The 20,615-nt window shown below is 37.4% G+C and overlaps 1 protein-coding gene across 1 annotated transcript in view; it reads right to left on the reverse strand.

The window, feature by feature from the left end:
* Positions 1 to 20,615, reverse strand: part of ATRNL1 (attractin like 1) — an 849,703-nt gene that overhangs the window by 98,426 nt on the left and 730,662 nt on the right. The window contains exon 28 of the mRNA XM_059173087.1: positions 12,334 to 12,448. Within this exon, the coding sequence (XP_059029070.1) occupies positions 12,334 to 12,448 (115 nt within the window). The remainder of the gene's footprint in view (positions 1 to 12,333; positions 12,449 to 20,615) is intronic.

Here is a 20,615-nt window from a genome sequence, read left to right on the forward strand (position 1 = left end):
AGTTTGCATTTTCACTAGCAATGTGTTGTCACACTTTTTAATTTTCACCAACATGATAGATGAGAATACTTGCAATCCTAGAAATAATTGTAATGCAAAGGAAAAAGGAAGTGAGGTAAAGCTCAGATGGACAGAAAAGAGGCGTATAGAGAGCTAAAATGGGACTTTGGAGTGTTCTGACAAGACTTTAAGTCACCTAAGAAGACTAGGATACAGGGATGATTCTGAAGTGTTTGGGAAAGTGAAAAACATTAATGCAAAGACGAAAGTGACCCCTGGGGATATAAAGGGGAATGGAACATAATCTGTAATGCAGTAAGCATAAGACAGGTTTAAAAAGATTGACTTGTTTTTACATGAAGAGAAAAGGCTAGAAACAAATATCAAAATAGAGATACTCAAAGCATTTGAAAAATCTCAGTCTTAAAAACAGCTGTGATCTAAAAACCCACAACAAAGAATATAGAAGCTACATAGCCAAGCAAGAATCAGAGCAGACTGTAAAAGGATGGTCAAGCAGCAGAAGCAGGGTCTGGTGACTCACTCCTAGGCCACCAAGAAAAGGAAGTAGAGACTCTGATCCTGCTTTAAGCACCCAGAACGAAGAGGAGCCTATGAAACATTTATTTTTAAGAAAAGAAAAAAGGATGGTCTTAGAAAAGGTCAAACCATGATCTTGTGTATGACCAAATCATCAAAGTAAGATTTTTATGTATGGAAAAAAATATTCAAAGACCCAAAGGAACTTGTTAAATGTAAGGGGTTAAAAAACCACATATTGCAAAGTGACCAACATGACTTGAGACAAGTAGTCCTCTAGAATGGGGCTGAAACAATGGGCTAGTTAGCAATGAAGAAACAGGTGATTTAACCTTGGTAGAGTTTTGATCCTATTTCAGAAGCCAAATTTTAGGCCAGAGATTAGGGAGGGTTTTTTTTTTTTTTTTCCCACTTTTTAAAACTGAGAAACATATAGAATTAATTATATTATAATTATAATTTATATTATAATTCATTACAAGTACATGGGAAAATGCAGTTGAAAATTCATAGTGAGCTTAAGAGCTGGACTCTGGAAAGTTAGCACCAGTAAGGACAGATGAGTAAGAGAAAAGAGTAAAATAATTAAGCACATGTGCTGACTTTCTATTGTGTTCTAGGTACCACTTAGCACCCAGAGATATAATGATAAACAAGGGGAAAACTCCTGCCCTTAGCTTGTCTGAGTAACATAGAGACACTATAATAAAAATGTTATAGTAATAAACAAAAAATAAAGGAGTGGACTGAGGATGGAAATAGGTTTCACAGAGGAAGTGACCCTTGAAGTGACATTCCTTTGTTAGGAGGGGAGGTGTGGGGGTTGCTGTGTGTTGGAGGATAGTTTAGATAGATAGTCAGAAGGACTAGTACATGCTCAGGACAGGGGTGTGGTGTATCTATAACATCAGAGTGTATCTTAAAAATTACTTTAGCATCCAGCAATGTGAAGTATTTTTTGTCTCTCTGAAATTTCATATTTGCAGATAACACAAATGGGACGTAGGGCATGAGAACAGAGCTTAGAATAATGGTATTAAACTTCAAAAAACCGTGAAACATCAGAGAAACTAACTGAAATGAACTGCCTCCTTTCCTTGTGCAAGAAAAACAGTAGGTATAAATGCAAAATGCAGAATGGCAGAAAGGGTCAGAAAAGGACAAAGGAGTCCTTCTGAACTGTGGGGGGGAAAGTAACCAGCAGGGCAGGGCAGCTGGTTTTAAAAGAGATGTTAGCACTAAGGCATGATGACACTAAAGCCGGAGAGAGCCCCCTGGGTTCTAGGATGGTGGGCACTAAGGAAGTCTGTCCAGGTGAGCTTTACCTTCTTCTTCTTTCGAACAAAGAGATAGAACCATCTCCAGAATCTCCTTCTATTCCATGACTCTTGAGCAAATGAGCTTTGGGAAGATTGAGGGACATTCTGAGAGCCATGGGATGACCCAAGCTGGAAGACATAGGCTCCAGAAGGCACGGATAGAAGGACTGGGAGCAGTGCGTTGAACCTGACCTGGGAGGTGATTTCAAAACTGCCTTCTACCACATGATGGATTATTATAAGGAATGTGATCAGCTGTTCTCTATTTCTGGAGGGATGAGAACAAAAACAGAGCAAAAACAAAACAAAAACAAAGAGAGAGAGAGAGAACACAAAAGAAAATGGGAAAATTGCAGTGAAGATTTTTAAATAACAGAACGAATTAGTCCCAGAAGTTATGGGCATGCCTTTTGGGAAAGTTTTTAGAAATTGTCTGTCTGTCCAAGATGATTCTGAGCAGGGTCACTAGCTGTGGTCGCAAGCCATTGGATGAGCCGGTGTCATTACAGTGCCCTTCCTATCTCTGTGTTTCTTCAATTTTATAATATTATGCATAAATAGAGTAATACCAAATTACCCCATTTATACATTTTATGTATCTATTAATATGGACAATAGTTGCCTTTCCATTTTACCAGTAAAGTTTTGAATACAAATGTGACTCAGCCTCTCACCATTACAGCTCTACATTCAGAGCTAATTGCCTCACAGAACACTTAAGGAGTCATTTTTCATTATGATGGTGAGCAAGGAGAAAGCAGATGGCACAGTCATGTTATTGATTTGATGATCCTTGCCTGGCTTGTTGAATAAATGGAACTGAATGTATGGTCACTGCATCCAGACTTTTAGGGCCTTCAAGGTTCGGTTCAAATTATGTCAGACAGCAGGTTCATGGGGCAAGAATTCATTCATTCCTCCAAGCCTTCTAAATGATAATTCCAGAGACCAAGAAGAACTTCTCAAACTGCTTCTTTGGAGTTGTGTTCTTAAAGAAGAGGATGAGCTCCTTCTTAAGTTTTGCCAACACTTTTTCTGCAGGCCCACTCTGAACTTGCTGCCCACCAGTTATGGATCTAGACCCAACTTACATGGGCTGCCCTCATTGGCAAGTAATACAGTGTATAAAAGAAGGCAACTTACTCACTTTGCAGAGGACCATTAACTCTTTCCCTAAAAGTCCTTGGAGAGAGATGATTCAGGCCTTCAGTGGTTAATGTTGTTATAATCAGTGTTTACCTTGTTTAGAGTTACAACACTACTATCATTGGTGCGAGCTTCTCCACTGGGCCTTTCATTAAGAATGAAGGGAAAGTCACACTCAAAGATGCCTTTGGTAGGTCCTGTGGTACCATTTTACAGTAAATGATAGGGGATTAAATCAGCTGTCAGTATAACATGGAATTTTTTATCAAAACTTGAATATACTCCTTCCAGATGAATTTGCTAAGGGACCACTCGCCCTTTGGAGTGGCCACCAGAAACATGTTTATGTGAAAAGAAGAAATTCCCAGGGCCCTCCACCCACATTTTCTTAGCATTTTATCAGTTTCCTGATAAGGATACATATTTTCTCAAGCCATTTAATTTTCCTTTTTGGACCTAGGGAATTTGTTTCCATCTGCCATTTCTGGGCTCTGGTGAAAGGTGTGCAGTCCTGCCTTCTGGCAATGCGGGGATTATTATTGTGGTCTTTTCTTGTCAGGCTTTACCACATGGCATAATAAGCATGAGGCAGGGGTGAATTCCCTCCCTCCATGAGAGATCCAGAAACCTTGGTTTTAGTTCCCACGAGCTGCGAGCTTGACAAATCTCTCCCCAGTTTCTGGCTCTCCAGGTTTCTTTGTTTCTCTCTTCCTTTCTCCCTCCCTCCTTTTCTTTCTTACTGCAAAATGCAGGAGAGAAGTAAATGGTTTCTAAGTTCAGTTCTAAAGCTCCTAAACTTTTAAAATTGTCTAACACTCAGAATTACCCATCTATCCTTGTTTAAGGCAGGTGGCCTTCTGCTAAATTCCCCTAAAGCATGTAAAGCAGGACTATTTAATTCATGACCAATTAAAAGTGAAACATCTTACTAATTGGAAGCTTTGTATAGAGACCGTCATGTCAACCAGCATAGGAAATACTGGTTGGCTGATTTAGGCTTTAAATTTTGTTCATCTCTGCAAAATTCTTATTTTCTTGTTTTGTTGCTTTGAAGGCAACTTACTTATACCCAACAAATTTTGATTTTCCCCTTTGGCTTTGTAAGTTGATTTGTTGAGCTGCTTAGTTTTTCCTGCTTTTCTCTTTGACCACAGTAATTATTTCCCAGTCAATTCTAGAAATACCTGAACAGAGTGGCAGGTGGGGAGAAGAAAAAGAAAAGAAAATTATGTTGGCCGTGCTTTCAGTGCCGGGGGCTCACTTTTCACGTCCGTAAATTCTGACTTTTCATGTGAGTTTATTTCTAATTGCTCTATCTTGAGAGTATTTGAGTTAACTTCCAGGCTGTTTCACTTCCTTCTACTGCATATTTAATTAGCCATGTTCACTATTCTTCATGTTTCTTGTCCTTATTTTCTTCTTTGTTCCTTTTGCACATTAATTAATTTCTCTCTATTACCAATGACACGAAGAAAAAAATTAAAATCTCAAATGGGAAGACCATGGCCATGTCACTTCATAGAGACATTGGGCAGGGAAGGGAAGTCTCCACTCTCTCTCAAAGCAGATAGCTAATGGCCTTTGACCATAACCCACCCCACTTCCCTTAAGGAAAAAGAAAAGATTTGGATAGAGCATTATGGTGTGAGATTTTCTGGTTTTAAATTCTGGCTCAGTGACTTATTTACTGTGTGGTTATAGAAAAGTTGACTTAAGCTCCGTGAATTTATTTTTCTCACCTATGAAAGAAAAGTTATATTATATGCTTCATAGGGTGATGATAATTCAAAGAATGGTAATGAACATAGAGCAGAATCACAACAAATGATATGTGTTAATAATAAGTACAATAGCAACTGATACTTTTTATTTGCTAGATGCATTTTGTGAGGTTATCTTTCCTGATTTTAACTAATATGTAGACATCTATTCTGTAAGATTTAAAAGTTGTTTTTCTGGTCATAAAGGGTGGAACCTAGTTGTGCTCTCTCAAACTGAAATAACATGGTTTTGTAAAAATTATCATCAAAAAAGAAATCAACGTTCAAATAATAAAAAATAGAATACATTTATAATAGGTTTAGTACATGCTACATTGGAAACATACAGTGCCTTATTTTTTGTGTCATAGTCCCCTAATATTCTGATTTTCCTTAAACCTTAAATCTAAACAACCAAGTTTTAATATTTTTCATCAAAGGTGCAATGTTGAGTTTGAGTGTCCAAGATCTGTAACTTGAATGCTACATGAATCATAAATACATAAAATCTAGTCTATCAAAGATTATTGGCCTGAAGTCAAATTATAACTAGTAAATTGTACATTTGTATAGCATATAACTATAGATTTTCAACATATTTTTGGTGAAGAAGTTCTATAACTTAGGGATAATTAATTTTATTCACCAATTAAATATTTATCAAGCAATTACTAAGTACAAAATCTTATTAGCAGCTGGGGAATCAAAGACAAAATAAGACACAGCCACTGCCCTCAGAGAGCTCACCACCGGGGAAGAAAGTTAAGGAAAGAACACAGTGACTCTGATACATGTTAAGAGGCAGTAATGAATTGATGTGGTAGATCTATGGGACTTTAAGGAGAGTGAGGTCACATGTATATGGAGGAGACAGAAGTCTTCATGGAAGAGGAACTGGCTTTTGAGCTGGGCTTTGGAAACAGGCAGCTAAGAGGGAGAGCGCGCCTCAGAGAACACACATACACTCACAGAATCATAGGAAGAAACATACATGTGGAACTACAGGCCTGGCAGCAATCATAAAAATATACCATGTGGTCATCTTCTTTACTTTATAGACGAGAAAACTGAGGGTCCAAGAGGTTAAAATAACTGCCCAAGGGCAGGCTCGCCCGTGGTGCTCCATAGGTAGCGCTGGCAAGATTCTGTGGGTGGATGCAAAACCTGAAAGAAGTCTGAAGAGAGGTTGAGGAGGACCTCACACCCCTGACTAGATGTCTGGACTCACATCAACAGGCAATAAAATGCCAGCAAAGGTTTATGAGGAAGAGAGTGATATGATTAGAATTGTGCTCTCTTGGGGCGCCTGAGTGGCTTAGTGGGTTGGGCCACTGCCTTCGGCTCGGGTAGTGATCTCAGGGTCCTGGGATTGAGCCCCACATCGGGCTCTCTGCTCAGCGGGGGGCCTGCTTCCTCCTCTCTCTCTGCCTGCCTCTCTGCCTGCTTGTCATCTCTCTCTGTCAGATAAATAAATAAAATAAAAAAAAAAAAAAGAAAAAAAAGAATTGTGCTCTCTTGGCCGAAGTCCAGTGAGAACAGCGGGTGCCCCGATGAAAAGTAGAGACAGGAAGAATGGCAAAAACAAGATGTCTGCCTTATCTGCCACAGGGGTAAAAGCTAAAGATCTTCATGATGATTTGCACACACGATGGGAGAAAGTGAAGAAGGCAAGCAACTCCAGGATCTCAAACTTGAGCCACTCTGAAACGAATTTTACAAAACAGTAGGGAAGTAGGCAGTGTAACAGGGAGAAAGTCCAGGAAGAATGACGTTATGCCCAAAGGGCAGCAAATCCAGGTTGCAGTGCTGGTGCTCAACAGGTGAGCAGTGCTGGCTGGAGATCCGGAGTCAGGGGTGAGCTCCCCTGGAGTGGACAGGGCACAGCCCTCGGGGGACAGCATGGAGAAGGACGAGAGGTTGGCTAAAGGACTTGAGGCACGTGAGGCAAACCAAGAATCAAAGGGAGGTGCTCCACGTCCATCCTCTGTAAGTAGGTGCCTGAGGTAGATCAAGGCACACCAGAGGGGAGGGTTTCCAGAAGCTGGAGAGGCGAGACAGGGACTATTCAACTGTCAAGCCAGACAAAGACTTGGTGGCAAGTGAGAACTGAAAAAAGGAGATTTGAGTGACTGTCATTTTGTTACTCACTTAGAAGGATATTAAGCTTAGTGACCATATAACTCTCTCTAGTTATAGCACTCTCTCTCTCTATAGCACTGTTTACTCTGTGTCCATAGCACCTAGCACAATTTGTCTTACTGGTTTACTTGTGTGACTACTTACTTCACGTTTATCTCCACACATGCTGTACCCCCTAAAGGGGCAGGAACTCTGTTTTTGTTCACCACCATATATCCAGTGTCTGGTCTATGGCAGACATATTTAAATATTTCTCAAATGAATAAAGGTAGTACATGAAGATTCACAGTAACTATGTAACTATACTTTGGATAGAAGACAAAATTACTTTCTATGATTGATCTGTGGGCCTTTTTAATAGCAGGTGTGTTTTTGACACAGAGTCATGTTTATTAACAATAATCCCAGGTGTTTGGTTCTTTGGTGTTGCCTGGGCTCTCTGCCTAATTTTATAGTTTATTTTGCCATGAAAAGCCTCTTCTTTCTTCTTTATGAAGATACATATGGTGTATGCAAATAATATTTGGATTTGAGGTTAAAAGGTAACTACCATGCCAGATATTTCATAACGGAGCCTTGATATGGTTCAGTAATTTTATTTCTTATTCCAGCCACCTAACAGAGAGAGTGCTAAGATTAGATCAACAGGTGTGTTTCTACAAGTGTGAAGATACAGTGGCAAATTTATGGAAGGAAAATAGTCTTAAGGGATGAGTAAACTCAGAAGATTCTGGAAATGTGAATTAGCTTAAAAACAGCTTTCAGAGGAAGAGAGTCCCATGCTTTGAACCTGCAGACCTAATCTGTCCCTGGAACTGCAAAGACCTTCTATATTTCACAGGTGCTGTGGGATAACAATAGCTACTTTCCAGAATCATTAAGAGGCTTAGACCAATGACTGTATGGAAAGCACCTGAGACAATGCTCAGAATTACTACTTCCCTTTCTCCCACCTCTTTTTCATTCAATTAAATCAAAGTCTCTTTTTTGTCATCGTTATCCATGACCCTGTAAATAGACTATCATTTTAAGCATTACACAGCATTTTAGATTTTTAAAAATAATCTGGTCATCCTGTCAAAACTTCTAAGCCTAAAGAAAAAAATAGAATAAAAAACCTTAGCTTTTCTACAGTGTTCTTTTTGGTAATGTTAGACTCAGTCAAACGTGAGGCAAGACCAGGACAAAATTCCATCTTTAGTTGAAGCACATCGCTTCTTTTTGGCTGTGGACATGTGGGTCCCTGGGATTTTTAATCCAGTGAGAAGACTTAATTTGCTACTTATTAGTGAGAATCCATAAACTATGAAATCCATAATCTTCCATCACAAAGTGACAGCAATCATTATCATTTTCAATTTATGCTTTTGAAGAGCTCTATTTACTTTGTCCACATTTCATCTTAATGTGACTCTAAAACGCTTGGGGACCTTGCCATCCAAGGTGACTGGAGACATGCTTCGTTGTTTAGTGTCATGCAGCAGTTACTTGGCGGGCCCTGTTTTCCTGGGGATGTCAGTCTTTCAACCATCTTGAGGTCAGTAGAGAAAGTGGTGTATAGTGCACAAATTGTCAACAGCAGAAATCCCACGTTAACCCAAAGAGTCTGGCATGGCTGGCCACAGTTTCTCACAAAGAATAATGAAGCAGCAGGTTTACGGGGTGGGGGAGCTGGGAACCTAATTAGTCCGGCTCCAGGAATGCCAAAAAGCCTATTTAATATCTTTTGCTTTTACTCTTCTAAGCCACCTAGAGGGAGAACTGCTCACAAACACCTAATTTCATTACATTAAAAAAAGAAAAAAAAAAAAAAAAGATTAGTGCACGGGGTAATCTGATGGAGGAATCTGCAGCTTTTCTTTCGATCTCTGTTTAGAGGAAAGCCATGGAAAGGACTTCCGACATTTTTAGACCCTTATGACTTGCTAAGCATTCCTAAACTACTTTCTGGTGGAAAGAGAATGAACCAGAAAGACCATGTCATATTTTAAATTAAAAAAATAATTACTAGGGGTGCCTGGGTGGCTCAGTGGGTTAAAGCCTCTGCCTTCGGCTCGGGTCATGGTCTCAGGGTCCTGGGATCGAGCCCCACATCGGGCTTTCTGCTCAGCGGGGAGCCTGCTTCTCTCTCTCTCTCAGTCTGCCTCTCTGTCTACTTGTGATCTCTCTCTCCGTCAAATAAATAAATAAAAAATCTTAAAAAAAAAATTACTAGCTGTTGCTCAAAAGAGATGGTGATTAACCTAGCACGCGTGCGTCTCCGAATCATGTATTTGTGGGTGCTGGCACTCAGTTTCAGAGAGAAGACCGCCATGCTCCTCAGATGTTCCTGCCTTCTCTTTATCCCCAAACTGACCCTTGTCTACAGGGCTTTCATTCATGCTAATGAAGAAAACCTTATGAAAAGCATCACTCAACATCTGGAAAGCTACATTTCAAAAAAGGGCCTCGTAAAAAATGTTGAGACTGAGCTAAGGACTGCAAGAGAACTTTTAATCTAATAAATAAGACGTACTAGACATTGAATAGATATGCTAATATCTGCAGACATAAAGTCACTCAAAAGCCAGGAGAAGGCTCCTAGCACCTTGTTCATCCCATCGTGGGGATGGCATCAGGAGCTGATCCATGAAGCTCCTTCTCTACCACCATCATCATGAAGAGTGTTTTTGAACTGCTTTCTGTGTGTAGGGCACTGGGATAAGCATAGGCACATAGACGAACTTCTTGCAAAGATATGCGGTAAACTAAACTCTAGAAATGAGATAACCAATGTCAACACTTCCTTTCCAAGAGCCAATATGGTTCTCAAATGATCCCTGGAATGCATTTCTTCTCAAGTAGTAGACGGTACTATGTTAAGTTTTAATTGGCTGTGTACACACCAAGTATCTTGATGAAGAGTAAAAAAATAAGTCATATAATTTGTATGTTGGTGTCAGTATTTGCCTTATTTAGGGAAAACCGAGACGTGAACTTTAGAAAATTTCTCTCTACAAACACTGCCTGTTTTTTGTTTGTTTGTGGTGGCAGTGAAGTCAGGAGCTTTTTTTTTTTTTAATTTTATTGTTTCCTAACATCTTACTATAAAAATTTCAAACATGTAGCAAAGTAGAAAGAATTTTAATGACAGTATTTCCACCACCTGCATTCTACCATTAACAATTACTTGACCTGCTTTATAATATAGCTTCCATCCACCCATCCTACCTCCAATCCATACATCAATACCATGTTTTTGATGCATTTCAAAGTAGACTGCAGACAGCACCTAATACTGTTTTGAAGTAGACTCAAAGAGTATTCCTAATCCTATAAAAACACCTAGAAAACATTTATGAGTTTTTTTTTAAACAAAGAACAAGCTCATCCTGAATTATGCACACAGATTTTTGATACAGCTCAGTTGACAGGCTCTGAGAAAGTATGGTAAGTTAACTCAAAATTTTGTCTACCTTTATCAACGCTATAGACATTTTCAGTACTCCCTCAAATGCTGGGCTTTGTGAAGACACGGGCTATGGAGTATAGAGAAATAACCTCTCTGCTACGTAGCATCAGGGAAAACTACCTGGCATGTTGGTTATCAGTATTTTTTTTTCTCTACACTCCAGTAGTTTCCTAATTATTCCTTGAATTTCCATAGAAAATAGATTTCTATGCCTCAATTCCATCATTTACAAAGTGAGTTTTATACTACTGATTGCACGGCTTGTCATGAGGATCAAATGCAAAAAATAAGAGAACACTGTATAGATTAAAGCACTATGCGCATCTAAGGTAGCATTACTGTTAGCAATCATAATGCATCTGCAATAGAACACAGCTAAGGTAATGGGCCACACTGCTACTGGGTTCTTTCAAATTAGTCAAAAAGATTTCAAAGGTTAAAGGGACAGAGTATTGGCAGTTGCCTTCACTCTGCCCATTAGTACGTCATCTTGTCAAGGATCCAGAAGAACCTCAGTGTATATCACACAGACCTGTTTTCATTAGTGAAGGGTTTGCTTTGGAAATCATCCCAGTCCTAAAACAATACTTCCATTAGCTGGGCCCAGTACCTACAATTATCCATCTTATCTGACCCGTGCCAAACTATTTCACTTGCTGCATCCCATTTACGTTTACCTTGGTAGATCTGAAAGAAGAGCAAGGCATTCACTCAATATATGAGAAAGCACAGAGAATGTTCATTTCTTTGAACAAACACCTACACATAAACTTTGTGGAGAAATTCCTGCAACAGGGTATCATCAGGTACCGTAAGTGGCAAATCATTTTTAAGAGATGGAAACCCTCCGTCTCCATACGGGAAAAAAAAACCCTGTTCTAGGAGTATCTTAAGCTTACAGGGAATAAAGTAATACAGCTTCCATTTCTGTGTCAGGTTGGATACAAATCAAGAAAGTGAGATGCAAGGTCAAGGCTAGCTAGGGAACCAAGAAAAGATAAAATAATCAGGGAAGTGAGTTCAGCATCAATTACTGTTATTGAGAACTTGCCAGATCTCTGGCACTTTTTGCCAGAGAAAGATTGGAAATTACCCTTACCCTCAAAAAGCAGCCATTTCATAAGAGTTGCAAAGAGCAAATAATCAGAGACAGAAAAATTACACATTGTAAGAAAGTGGAATAGAATATGTAAAAAGAGAGACATAAGCACAGTTTGTGATCTAATTACAAGTTATATCAACATTGTGTGTGTGTGTGTGTGTGTGTGTACAATGTGGACAACATCACAGCAATGAGAAGACCTCCAACAGGGCACATCCAGTTACCCCCTAGTTCAAAATATGATTTTCAGGTAGGAAAAGAATCAGAGGCGAAGACTGGTTGTGCCATTTGGGGGTGGGGGGGATTCCCTGACCCATGGCTCCAGCTGTCTGGTGCTGAGAACAAGGACATATATTAAGTACCGAGAGGCTGGCATCAAGCCATCATCCTCTGACACAACTTCACATTCTAAACATGCAAGTAAACTCTTTAATTTGGTTCCATATTTTGATCACATTTATAATTTGGCATCCTCTATGACACACATACTGGGAAAAAATAAGTGGTCCAAAGGGGTCAAAAATTTGCTTGCCATGTCAGGGAGATTTCTACTGTAGTTACAACACCACATTGGGATGTGTGTGTGTGTGTGTGTGTGTGTGTGTGTGTGTGTGTACATACATACTCACATACATTATACACAAACATACACACATATTTAACATGTACTTCTAAGAGAAACATTGGCAAATCTGAATTTATAGCAATGAGGATTTCTAGATATTTTGGTAAAAGTTTGCATTCTAAGAAATTCTAAGACACTTTCCATTAGAACCATGTAAGCATCCTCATTGTGCTGCATGATAGCATTGTTTATTTCTTCCATTTAGTCTATGTGTTTTTGTTTTACTGCTGATGGCTCCATGTTCGTCTTACCTGACTGTCCAGGAGGAGGGGCACCTGATGATCCTCGAGGGAGACAAAGAAACACAGTCAGAACAGCAGCTCTGTTCCCAGCACATGGTTCAATGGCTATGGGCTTGGGTGCTCCCTGAAAAAGAAAACTCAACCTTAAATTCGCATAATTGACAGGACACTGTGATTCTACTTTTCTCCTACCCTTGCTGAAGTCACTTAACCTATACACTCCTAGTGGATGGGGACAGAAAATGTCTCATTTTCTAATAGTTCAATTGACTATTTTCTCATTGTAATACAGTGTTTTTGTAGTGGTGGTCATTAACATTTAGAAGACATTTTTGGGGGGGGTTAAAAATTGGTACATATTTATTTTTGAAAAGTACTCTTTTTTCTATCTTTAGTTTTTTTTTCTTTGATAGACTTTATTTTTTAGATATTTTTAGACTTTTTTTAAACAATTGTCAGGATTATTTTTATTAAATTTTTAAGTTCACATATAATGTATTATTGGTTTCAGAGGTACAGGTCTGTAATTCATCAGTCTTATACTACAAGCATGTGATGTAGAATTTATTGTTTAGAGCAGCTCTAGGTTCACAGCAGAAGTGAGAGGAAGGCACAGTATTTCCCCTACACACTTTGCCTTAACATATGCATAGCTTCCCACATCATCAACTGCCCCCACCTGGAGGTATATTTGTTACAACTGATGAACCTTCATTGATATCACGGTTATCAGAGGCCCATAGTTTACATTAGGGTTCACTCTTGTGTTATAGTTTATGGGTTTGGACAAATGTAAATGACATGAATCCACCATTATAGTATCATACAGAGTATATTCACTGCCCCAAATTCCCGTGTACCACCTATCTATCCCTTCCTCACTACCCCAAACCCTGGCACCAGTGATCTTAGTGGCTCCATAGTTCTGCCTTTTCCAGAGTGTCTGTGAAATCACAGAATTTAACCTTTTCAAGTTGACTTCTTTCACTAGTAATTAATAGGCACCCAAGGTTCCTCCATGGCTTCTCTTGTCTTGTAGCTCATTCCTTTTTAGTGCCGAGAAACACTACATTGTCTGGAGGTACCACAGTTCATTTATCTATTCACCTTCTGAAGGACACCTTGGATGCCTATAAATTTCCACTATTAAAAATAAAGCTACTGCTATATGGAGTACGTGGGTGGCTCAGTCAGGGAAGTGTCTAACTCTTGACTTTGGCTTAGGTCATGATCTCAGGGTCATAAGACCGCCCCATGTTGTGTCCCAGTGCTGGGCAGGGAGCCTGATTAAGATTCTCTCCCTCTGTCCCCCCCCCCCCATTTGCATGTGTTCTCTCTAAAAATATAAAGAAATAAAATAAATAAAGCTACTCTAAACATCCATGTGGTGGCTCTTGTGTGAATGTAAGTTTTCAGCTCCACTGGGAAACTATCAAGGAGTGTGACTGCTGGATCTTATAGTACAGCATGTTTAGTTCTTTAAGAAATCATCAATTGTCTTCCAAAGTGGCTGTATCATTTTGCATTACCACCATCAATGAATAAGATCTCCTCTTGCTCTTTCTCTTCACCAGCATTTAATGGTGTCAGTGTTCCAGATTTGGGCCATTCTAAAAGGTGTGCAGTGACATCTTGCTGCTGTTTTAATTTGAACTTCTCTGATGATATATGATATGAAGGATCTTTTCATATGCTTATTTGCTATTCCTTATGTCTCCTTTGGTGAGGTATCTGTTAAGGTCTTTGGACAACTTTTAATTGGCTTGCTTCTTATTGTTGAGATTTAAGAGTTCTTTGTGTATTTCAGAAAGCAATTTTTTTTTATCAGATGTCTCTTTTGCAAATAGTTTCTCCCAGTTTGTGTTTTGTCTTTCCATTCTCTTGATATTCTCTTCTAAAGAGCAAAAGTTTTTGATTTTGATGAATTCCAGCTTCATAATTATTTCTTTCATAAATTGTGTTTTTGGTGTTGTCTCTAAAAAGTCATTGCCATATTCCAGGTCATCAGGTGTTCTTCTAGGTTATGCAGGACTTTTATAGTTTTGCAGTTTACATTTAGGTCTATCATCCATTTTGAGTTAATTTTTGTGGAAGGTTTAAGGTAGGTTTCTAGATTCATTTTTTTGCACTGGATGTCCAGTTGTTCCAGAACCATTTCTCAAAAAGACTGACTTTGCTTCACTGCATTGCATTTGATCCTTTGACAAAGATCAACAGACTATATTTATGTAGGTCTAATTCCGCACTCTATTCTGTTTCATTGATCTAATTGTCTATTCTTTTACCAATACTACACTATCTTGATTACTGTAGATTACTATAGGTTCAGTAATCTACAGTTGGCTAGTGTCAGGCCTCCCAACTTCAATACTGTGTTGGCTATTCTGGATCTTTTGCCTCTCCATATAAAATTTAGAGTTAATTTGTAGATATTCACAAAAGAACCTGGTATTTTGATTGGGATTGTTTTGAATCTATACATCAGGTTGGGAAGAGCTGATATCTTGACAATATTGATCATCCATATTCATGAACACAGAGTAACTTTACCTTTATTAGTTCTTTTTTATTTTATTCATCAAACTTTTATAGTTTTCCTCATATAGATCTTGTACATATTTTGTTAGATTTATATCTAAGTATTTCATTTTGAGGGGTAGTAGTATAAATGCTATTATATCTTTAATTTTAAATCCTACTTGTTCATTGCTGGTTCACAGGAAAGAAACTGACTTGTATTTTAACCTTGTATCTTGCAACCTTGCTGTAATTGCTTATCATTCTGTGAGTACTTTTGTTGATTCTTTGGACTTTTCTACATAGAAAATCATGTCATGTGTGAATAAAGAGAGTTTCATTTTTTGCATACCCATCTGTATACCTTTCATTTCTTTTTCTTGTCATAATGCATTAGCTGCAATTTCCAGTATAGTGTTGAAAAGGAGTGGTGAGAAGGGGACAACCTTCCTTGTACTTGATCTTGGGAGGAATGCTTCTACTTTCTCATCGTTAAGCATGATGTTAGTTGTAGGATTTGTGCAGATATTCTTCAATATGTTAAGGAAATTCCCCTCTTCTTAGTTTAGTGAGAGTTTGTATACAGTTTTTATAGGAAAAGTAGGCTAAATACTTGATTATTCCCTTTCATTTATCAATTTTCAAAATAATTATTTGCTAGCATTCTCCAAACATGACAATTTATATTATCATTATAAAATTATAACTTTTAATACTTCTGATGTGTTTCAATTGGTAGCTTCTATAATTTTTTATTAGTTTTATCAATTGTTCAAATTGTTCTATTGAATATTCAAAATCTTTGAACAATGAGAATGTTTTCAAATTGACTCCTGAGTTCTGACATGACCACAAAAGCCTTTGATAGCTTCCTTGTCTTCTGCCTGTCCCAGACCTATAATCAGACCTTCCTCTAAGGAAACTTGCTGGAAAGTGGTATTAATTCCAGACATAAGAGGTATTTATTACTACTGGGCTGGCCATTCTTCTAGGACATTTTAAGCAACAGAGCTCAGTGTCATAAATTAGATTTCCAAAGAAGCAAACTCCCTGGGAGAAAGAGTTACCAAGCAGAGGTTCTTATGGTTGAAAAAAAATGTAAAAAAAAAAATGTGCTTTGGTGAGTGCTGTGAAGTGTGTAAACCTGGTAATTCACAGACCTGTACCCCTGGGGATAAAAATATATGTTTATAAAAAATAAAAAATTTAAAAAAATGTAGAAGAAAAAAGAAGTGAAGCCTTGTTAGATAGAGGGAAAGGGCTAAACTGAGATGCAGGGCCAAGAGAAGACCTAGAGCCAGAATGATCTTTCAACAATCAAGTTGGGCCAAGAGGGCCAAGCAGTTATGCTCCTCCAAAGATCAGTTTTTACATATCATTGCCCTTGGGAAGGGTCATGACCTTGGAAAAGGTGGCTCTCTGCTGTTACAGTAATACCTGAAGAGGTTGACAGCTGAAGACAGTGAACAGCATTCCCAGAAAATGGATATCATGTCTTCGGGAAAGGTGGAATTGTGTAAAATATCAATGTGCCCTCCAAACTGAGAATTGTTTTTAAAAAGGAAAAATATATCATGAATTCACAATGATATTGCCAATTCAAATTTAATTTGCTTTAACTTCTTTGCATTTTTGTATCTCTTTTCTCTTAGATTGAAAATCTGATACCTAGTAATACTGATAATAACTTTTATTATAGCATAAAATATAATTTAAATATTTTTTATATTATATGTGACAATAAAACTAATTAAAATTGACTTCTTTGTAGTTGTGGGGGTTTTTGTCTTAAGGATCCTGCAAAGAATATATTGCGTGTTTAAATACTGCATATTTAAAATCATTTGGAAAAAGAAATAAAAATAAAATCACTTGAAATAGGTCTTCTCAGTGTGGTTTCGCCACTGAGTTCATCCCAATTTAGGTAAGTTTGTGAATTCAGAAGCTGATTGTTTTGAGGGATTGTTCCCCTTTCCATTTTTATTTAATATTGCTTTATAATTTTAATATGCTGATATGGCTCCAGGGTCAGATCTAAAAAATAAAGTACATTTAGAGAAGTTTACCATCCACCCTTGTTCCCTTCATGCTGTTCCTTTTTTAGCAAGTAAGTTTTTACGTGGATAGAAGTTCTCAGATCCTTGGAGTAAATATCAAGGAGTATGACTGCTGGATTGTATGGTGCCATGTTTCATTTTAACACCAAATCCTGGCGCAAAAGGGATGTGCGGTTTGCCTATGTTTGGATAAATGAATGCGTGTCACTATATTTGATGGGTAGTCTGTGAGCCACAAAGGTATGCAACTTGTGTTGCTTTCTCATAATTGTTTCCTGCCACCAATGATGCACTACACAGTACAGTTTACCCAATTAAATGATTACAACACAAAATATTTTGTTAGCATATCTTTAATATCACTTCAGTGAAATACGTATGTCGTAATCACCAACTAAGGCATTTGTCTATATAACATGACCCTAGGAATAGAGTCAGTGAAAATATGATAATGATTATAGTAGTAATAGCTAGTTTTGTATTAAGTACTTACTATGAATTAGATACTCACAATTCTTTACATATATGAACTCATTTAAATCTTATAGTGAGAACACTGAAGCAAAGTTAAAATGACCTATTTAAATGTATATAATGAGGAAAGAGAAGGGTTGAGATTTACACTCAGGCAGGCTGCCTCCTGAGTCTACCCTCTTAACCACACAATACAGTTTATCATATGTGTGCATGTGCAAACAGATATGAACCATACACGTGGCATAAATCCATGTGCAAGCTCATAGGTGTGTGAACACACACATTCCATGCACACGTGTGAATACAAACATGCACAAGGAATTAAGGTGTAAATACCAATGTCACCTCTGAAACAGCAAGGATATCATTTTAGCATAGGAAAGGTGATTTTGGCTACTTCCCTGAAAAAACTGCAGGTGGGACATGGCTGACGTGTCAATACAAGATCTATGCATGAAGACAAAATAGAAGGAAAAATGCCAATGGTTTAATTATTAGAACAAATGATTTGTTTGGTTTTTTTGTTGTTGTTGATCATATTTGAACTTCTCAAAGAAATACAGACATATGTAGTCATTCACCAAGAATATTTTAGAATACTGCCATTTCCAGAAAGTTTAATGAGGCATTAAAGATAAAATATGTCCCCTTTCATGTAAAAATTAGACTGAAATTTCTGGTGACAACAGTTTTATGTGGTTATAAAGGATTTCTCCTTTATAGCAACATAAATCTCGTGTTTTAAAATTATCCTCATACAGATACATTTTGGGAGTTTTCAATATAAAGGTGAAAGTGGCCATGATGGCAGAAGTAAAGGGCATAAAAATCTTCCAGGAATATGCTGTAAGCCATGTTGCAATACTTTGTATCAAGTTACATGATCTATGGTTTTACACTTTAAAGCTTACATTTAATTTAACAGACTTATTTTTGAAAATGTTAAGTCAAAATCAGCATAAGTACATAGATAGTCTCCAATGATGTAAATATTTAGAGAATAGGCTTGTCATATTCCAAGGCTAACAGAAAAATACTATGAATGTTTTGAACCATATTTCTAGGCTTCTGAAATTTATTCTAATTTAATAAATGCAAAGTATATGCAAAGGTCAATTGGTTAAAATATACGAAGAAAAAATAAAATAAATTCAGGTTTAAATAATGGTGATATATCAGATATATTAAAATCCTCTTTAATATACCTAAGAAATACTTATCCTTTCTACCATCAGGCAAGATTCTCTTTGTTGTTTTGTTTTCAAGCTCTCCATGCAATGATTGGAACTATTCAAAATATACAAATTTAGATGAAAATATTTGATTACAAAAATGAGAAGAAAATAAGTTTATGATTACAATATAATAAAACAAAACAACAACAAAAACCACTTGAGAAATGGTGGTTCCTGGCTTAGGGGATTTAGAAAACAGGAAACAATTTGGGAGCACATCAGTTGACTGTGTTGTCAGCCTACCTTTCTGCTGTTTTTAATACTGGAAGAAAAGGTTTTAAACATCAAATGCTAATGCCAAAAGCACTAACTGAGGGAAAAATTAGTAAAAAATAACTGTAAATTTAGGGTGGAAAACAACTTAATTATTTAATGTCAGAGAATCAGCAACAGATGAAGAGTGTAGTAAAATATCTTGACCACAGAAAAGAAATTATGCCCGTAAAAAAGCCACTTCTGAGAAAGCATTCTTACAATAATTCCCTACTCTTAATTCTGCTGCTATTGTACTGCAAACATTCAGAATTTTTTATATTGATAAGCCATGTGAAAAGAGCTTAAAATTCTATTTTAAAGTCAAATTGGCTTACAAGTTTTTCTATTTTGGCTATAAAATTTTCATAAAAGGATATTAGCAAAAGTATGAATTATTCAGTATGTTAAGAATATTAGTAACGAGCTCAGCCCTTTGACTTTTCTGGCAAGAAATCACATAACTTAAAAAATTATTTCCAAAGAATTTGTGGCAAATCTCACTTTCAATAAAGAATTTTAAATAAAAAGGAAAAATCCTCATTTTATAGCACTTGATTTTTGTAGCAGAAAATAGCAAAACCCCATGAATGATATTTCTGATACCTTGAGGTTTGCCAGTTGTTTAGCGATAGATACATAACCATGAATCAAAATCATTTCACAATGACATAACATGTTCACTGAACTGTGCGATTTATCATGCATTTTCCATGGCTTCCTTTGAAAGAGATAAGGCATAGATTTGTTTGCCCACAGCACTTAGAGGCTGTGATTTACTTCCAGGCAGTTTCATATTTGTTGTACCACAAGAAACTGGTGTTAGACCAAGCCAGAAAATTCACTGACAGTTATATAATTAGCAGTCTTTGTTTATTAAGCACACAGCACTTTTAGAGTGAAAAAGGCTTGTTTTGTTCACTCTAGTGTTTTCAAAACTATTGTACTCATATTTTCAAGTTCTTGTTTTTAGAGGCAACAATTCTGTGTTATCTCGTTCCATTTTTCAGCTACTGAAGACAAGCAAGTTACCAGAGAAGCTTCTGGAATCATAAGGATTTTCAAGATGACAGTTCTTTAAATTTATAATGACTGAAAAAGAAGTATTCTGAAAGTGAGGCCACCGTTCAACATAGCCTGGGAAACTGGTCCTGCAAGTCAGGGGATGCTTAGAAGACGCCAGTGGGCAAAGGGGGCCACGTACTTGTTCCTTCCTCCACTGGCCCACTGAGAGAGTGAGTAAATGTGTGAGTGGTTCATTCCCAGAAATCACACTGAAGCCCCATTACTGGAAACCCTCACCCCAGCAGCTGAGGATTTAACAGAATTATTTGATGTCCTTGGACTAGTCCTAACAATTTAAGTAGTCTGATACTCTAGGCCTCAGAAGATTAAAAAAAAAAAATTTCCTTTCTCAAAAATGTTCACTAGTTTCAAAGTAAGGTTGCAAACTCAAATTCCTTCAAGGCCCAGGTGGGTAATTTAACAATGGCCAACATTTCTTAAATGCTCACAATATGCCTTGTGCTGTGCTGTGTGCTTACATGAGTTTAACCTTACTCCATGAGCTAGGAACTACTCCCCTTTGACAGATAATGAAACTGAAGCTCAGAGAGTTCAAGTAACATAATTAGAGTTGTAGACCTAATAGGTGACAGGGCCATGATTTGGAAAAATGTAACCTACCGTCTGAGCTTGTATGCCTAAGCACTATGTACAATGCCTACAGTAGGTAGGAAGATTATCTTCTAGA

Source organism: Mustela lutreola, chromosome 4, assembly GCF_030435805.1.
Source record: "Mustela lutreola isolate mMusLut2 chromosome 4, mMusLut2.pri, whole genome shotgun sequence".
In the NCBI taxonomy this organism is placed as follows: domain Eukaryota; kingdom Metazoa; phylum Chordata; class Mammalia; order Carnivora; family Mustelidae; genus Mustela; species Mustela lutreola.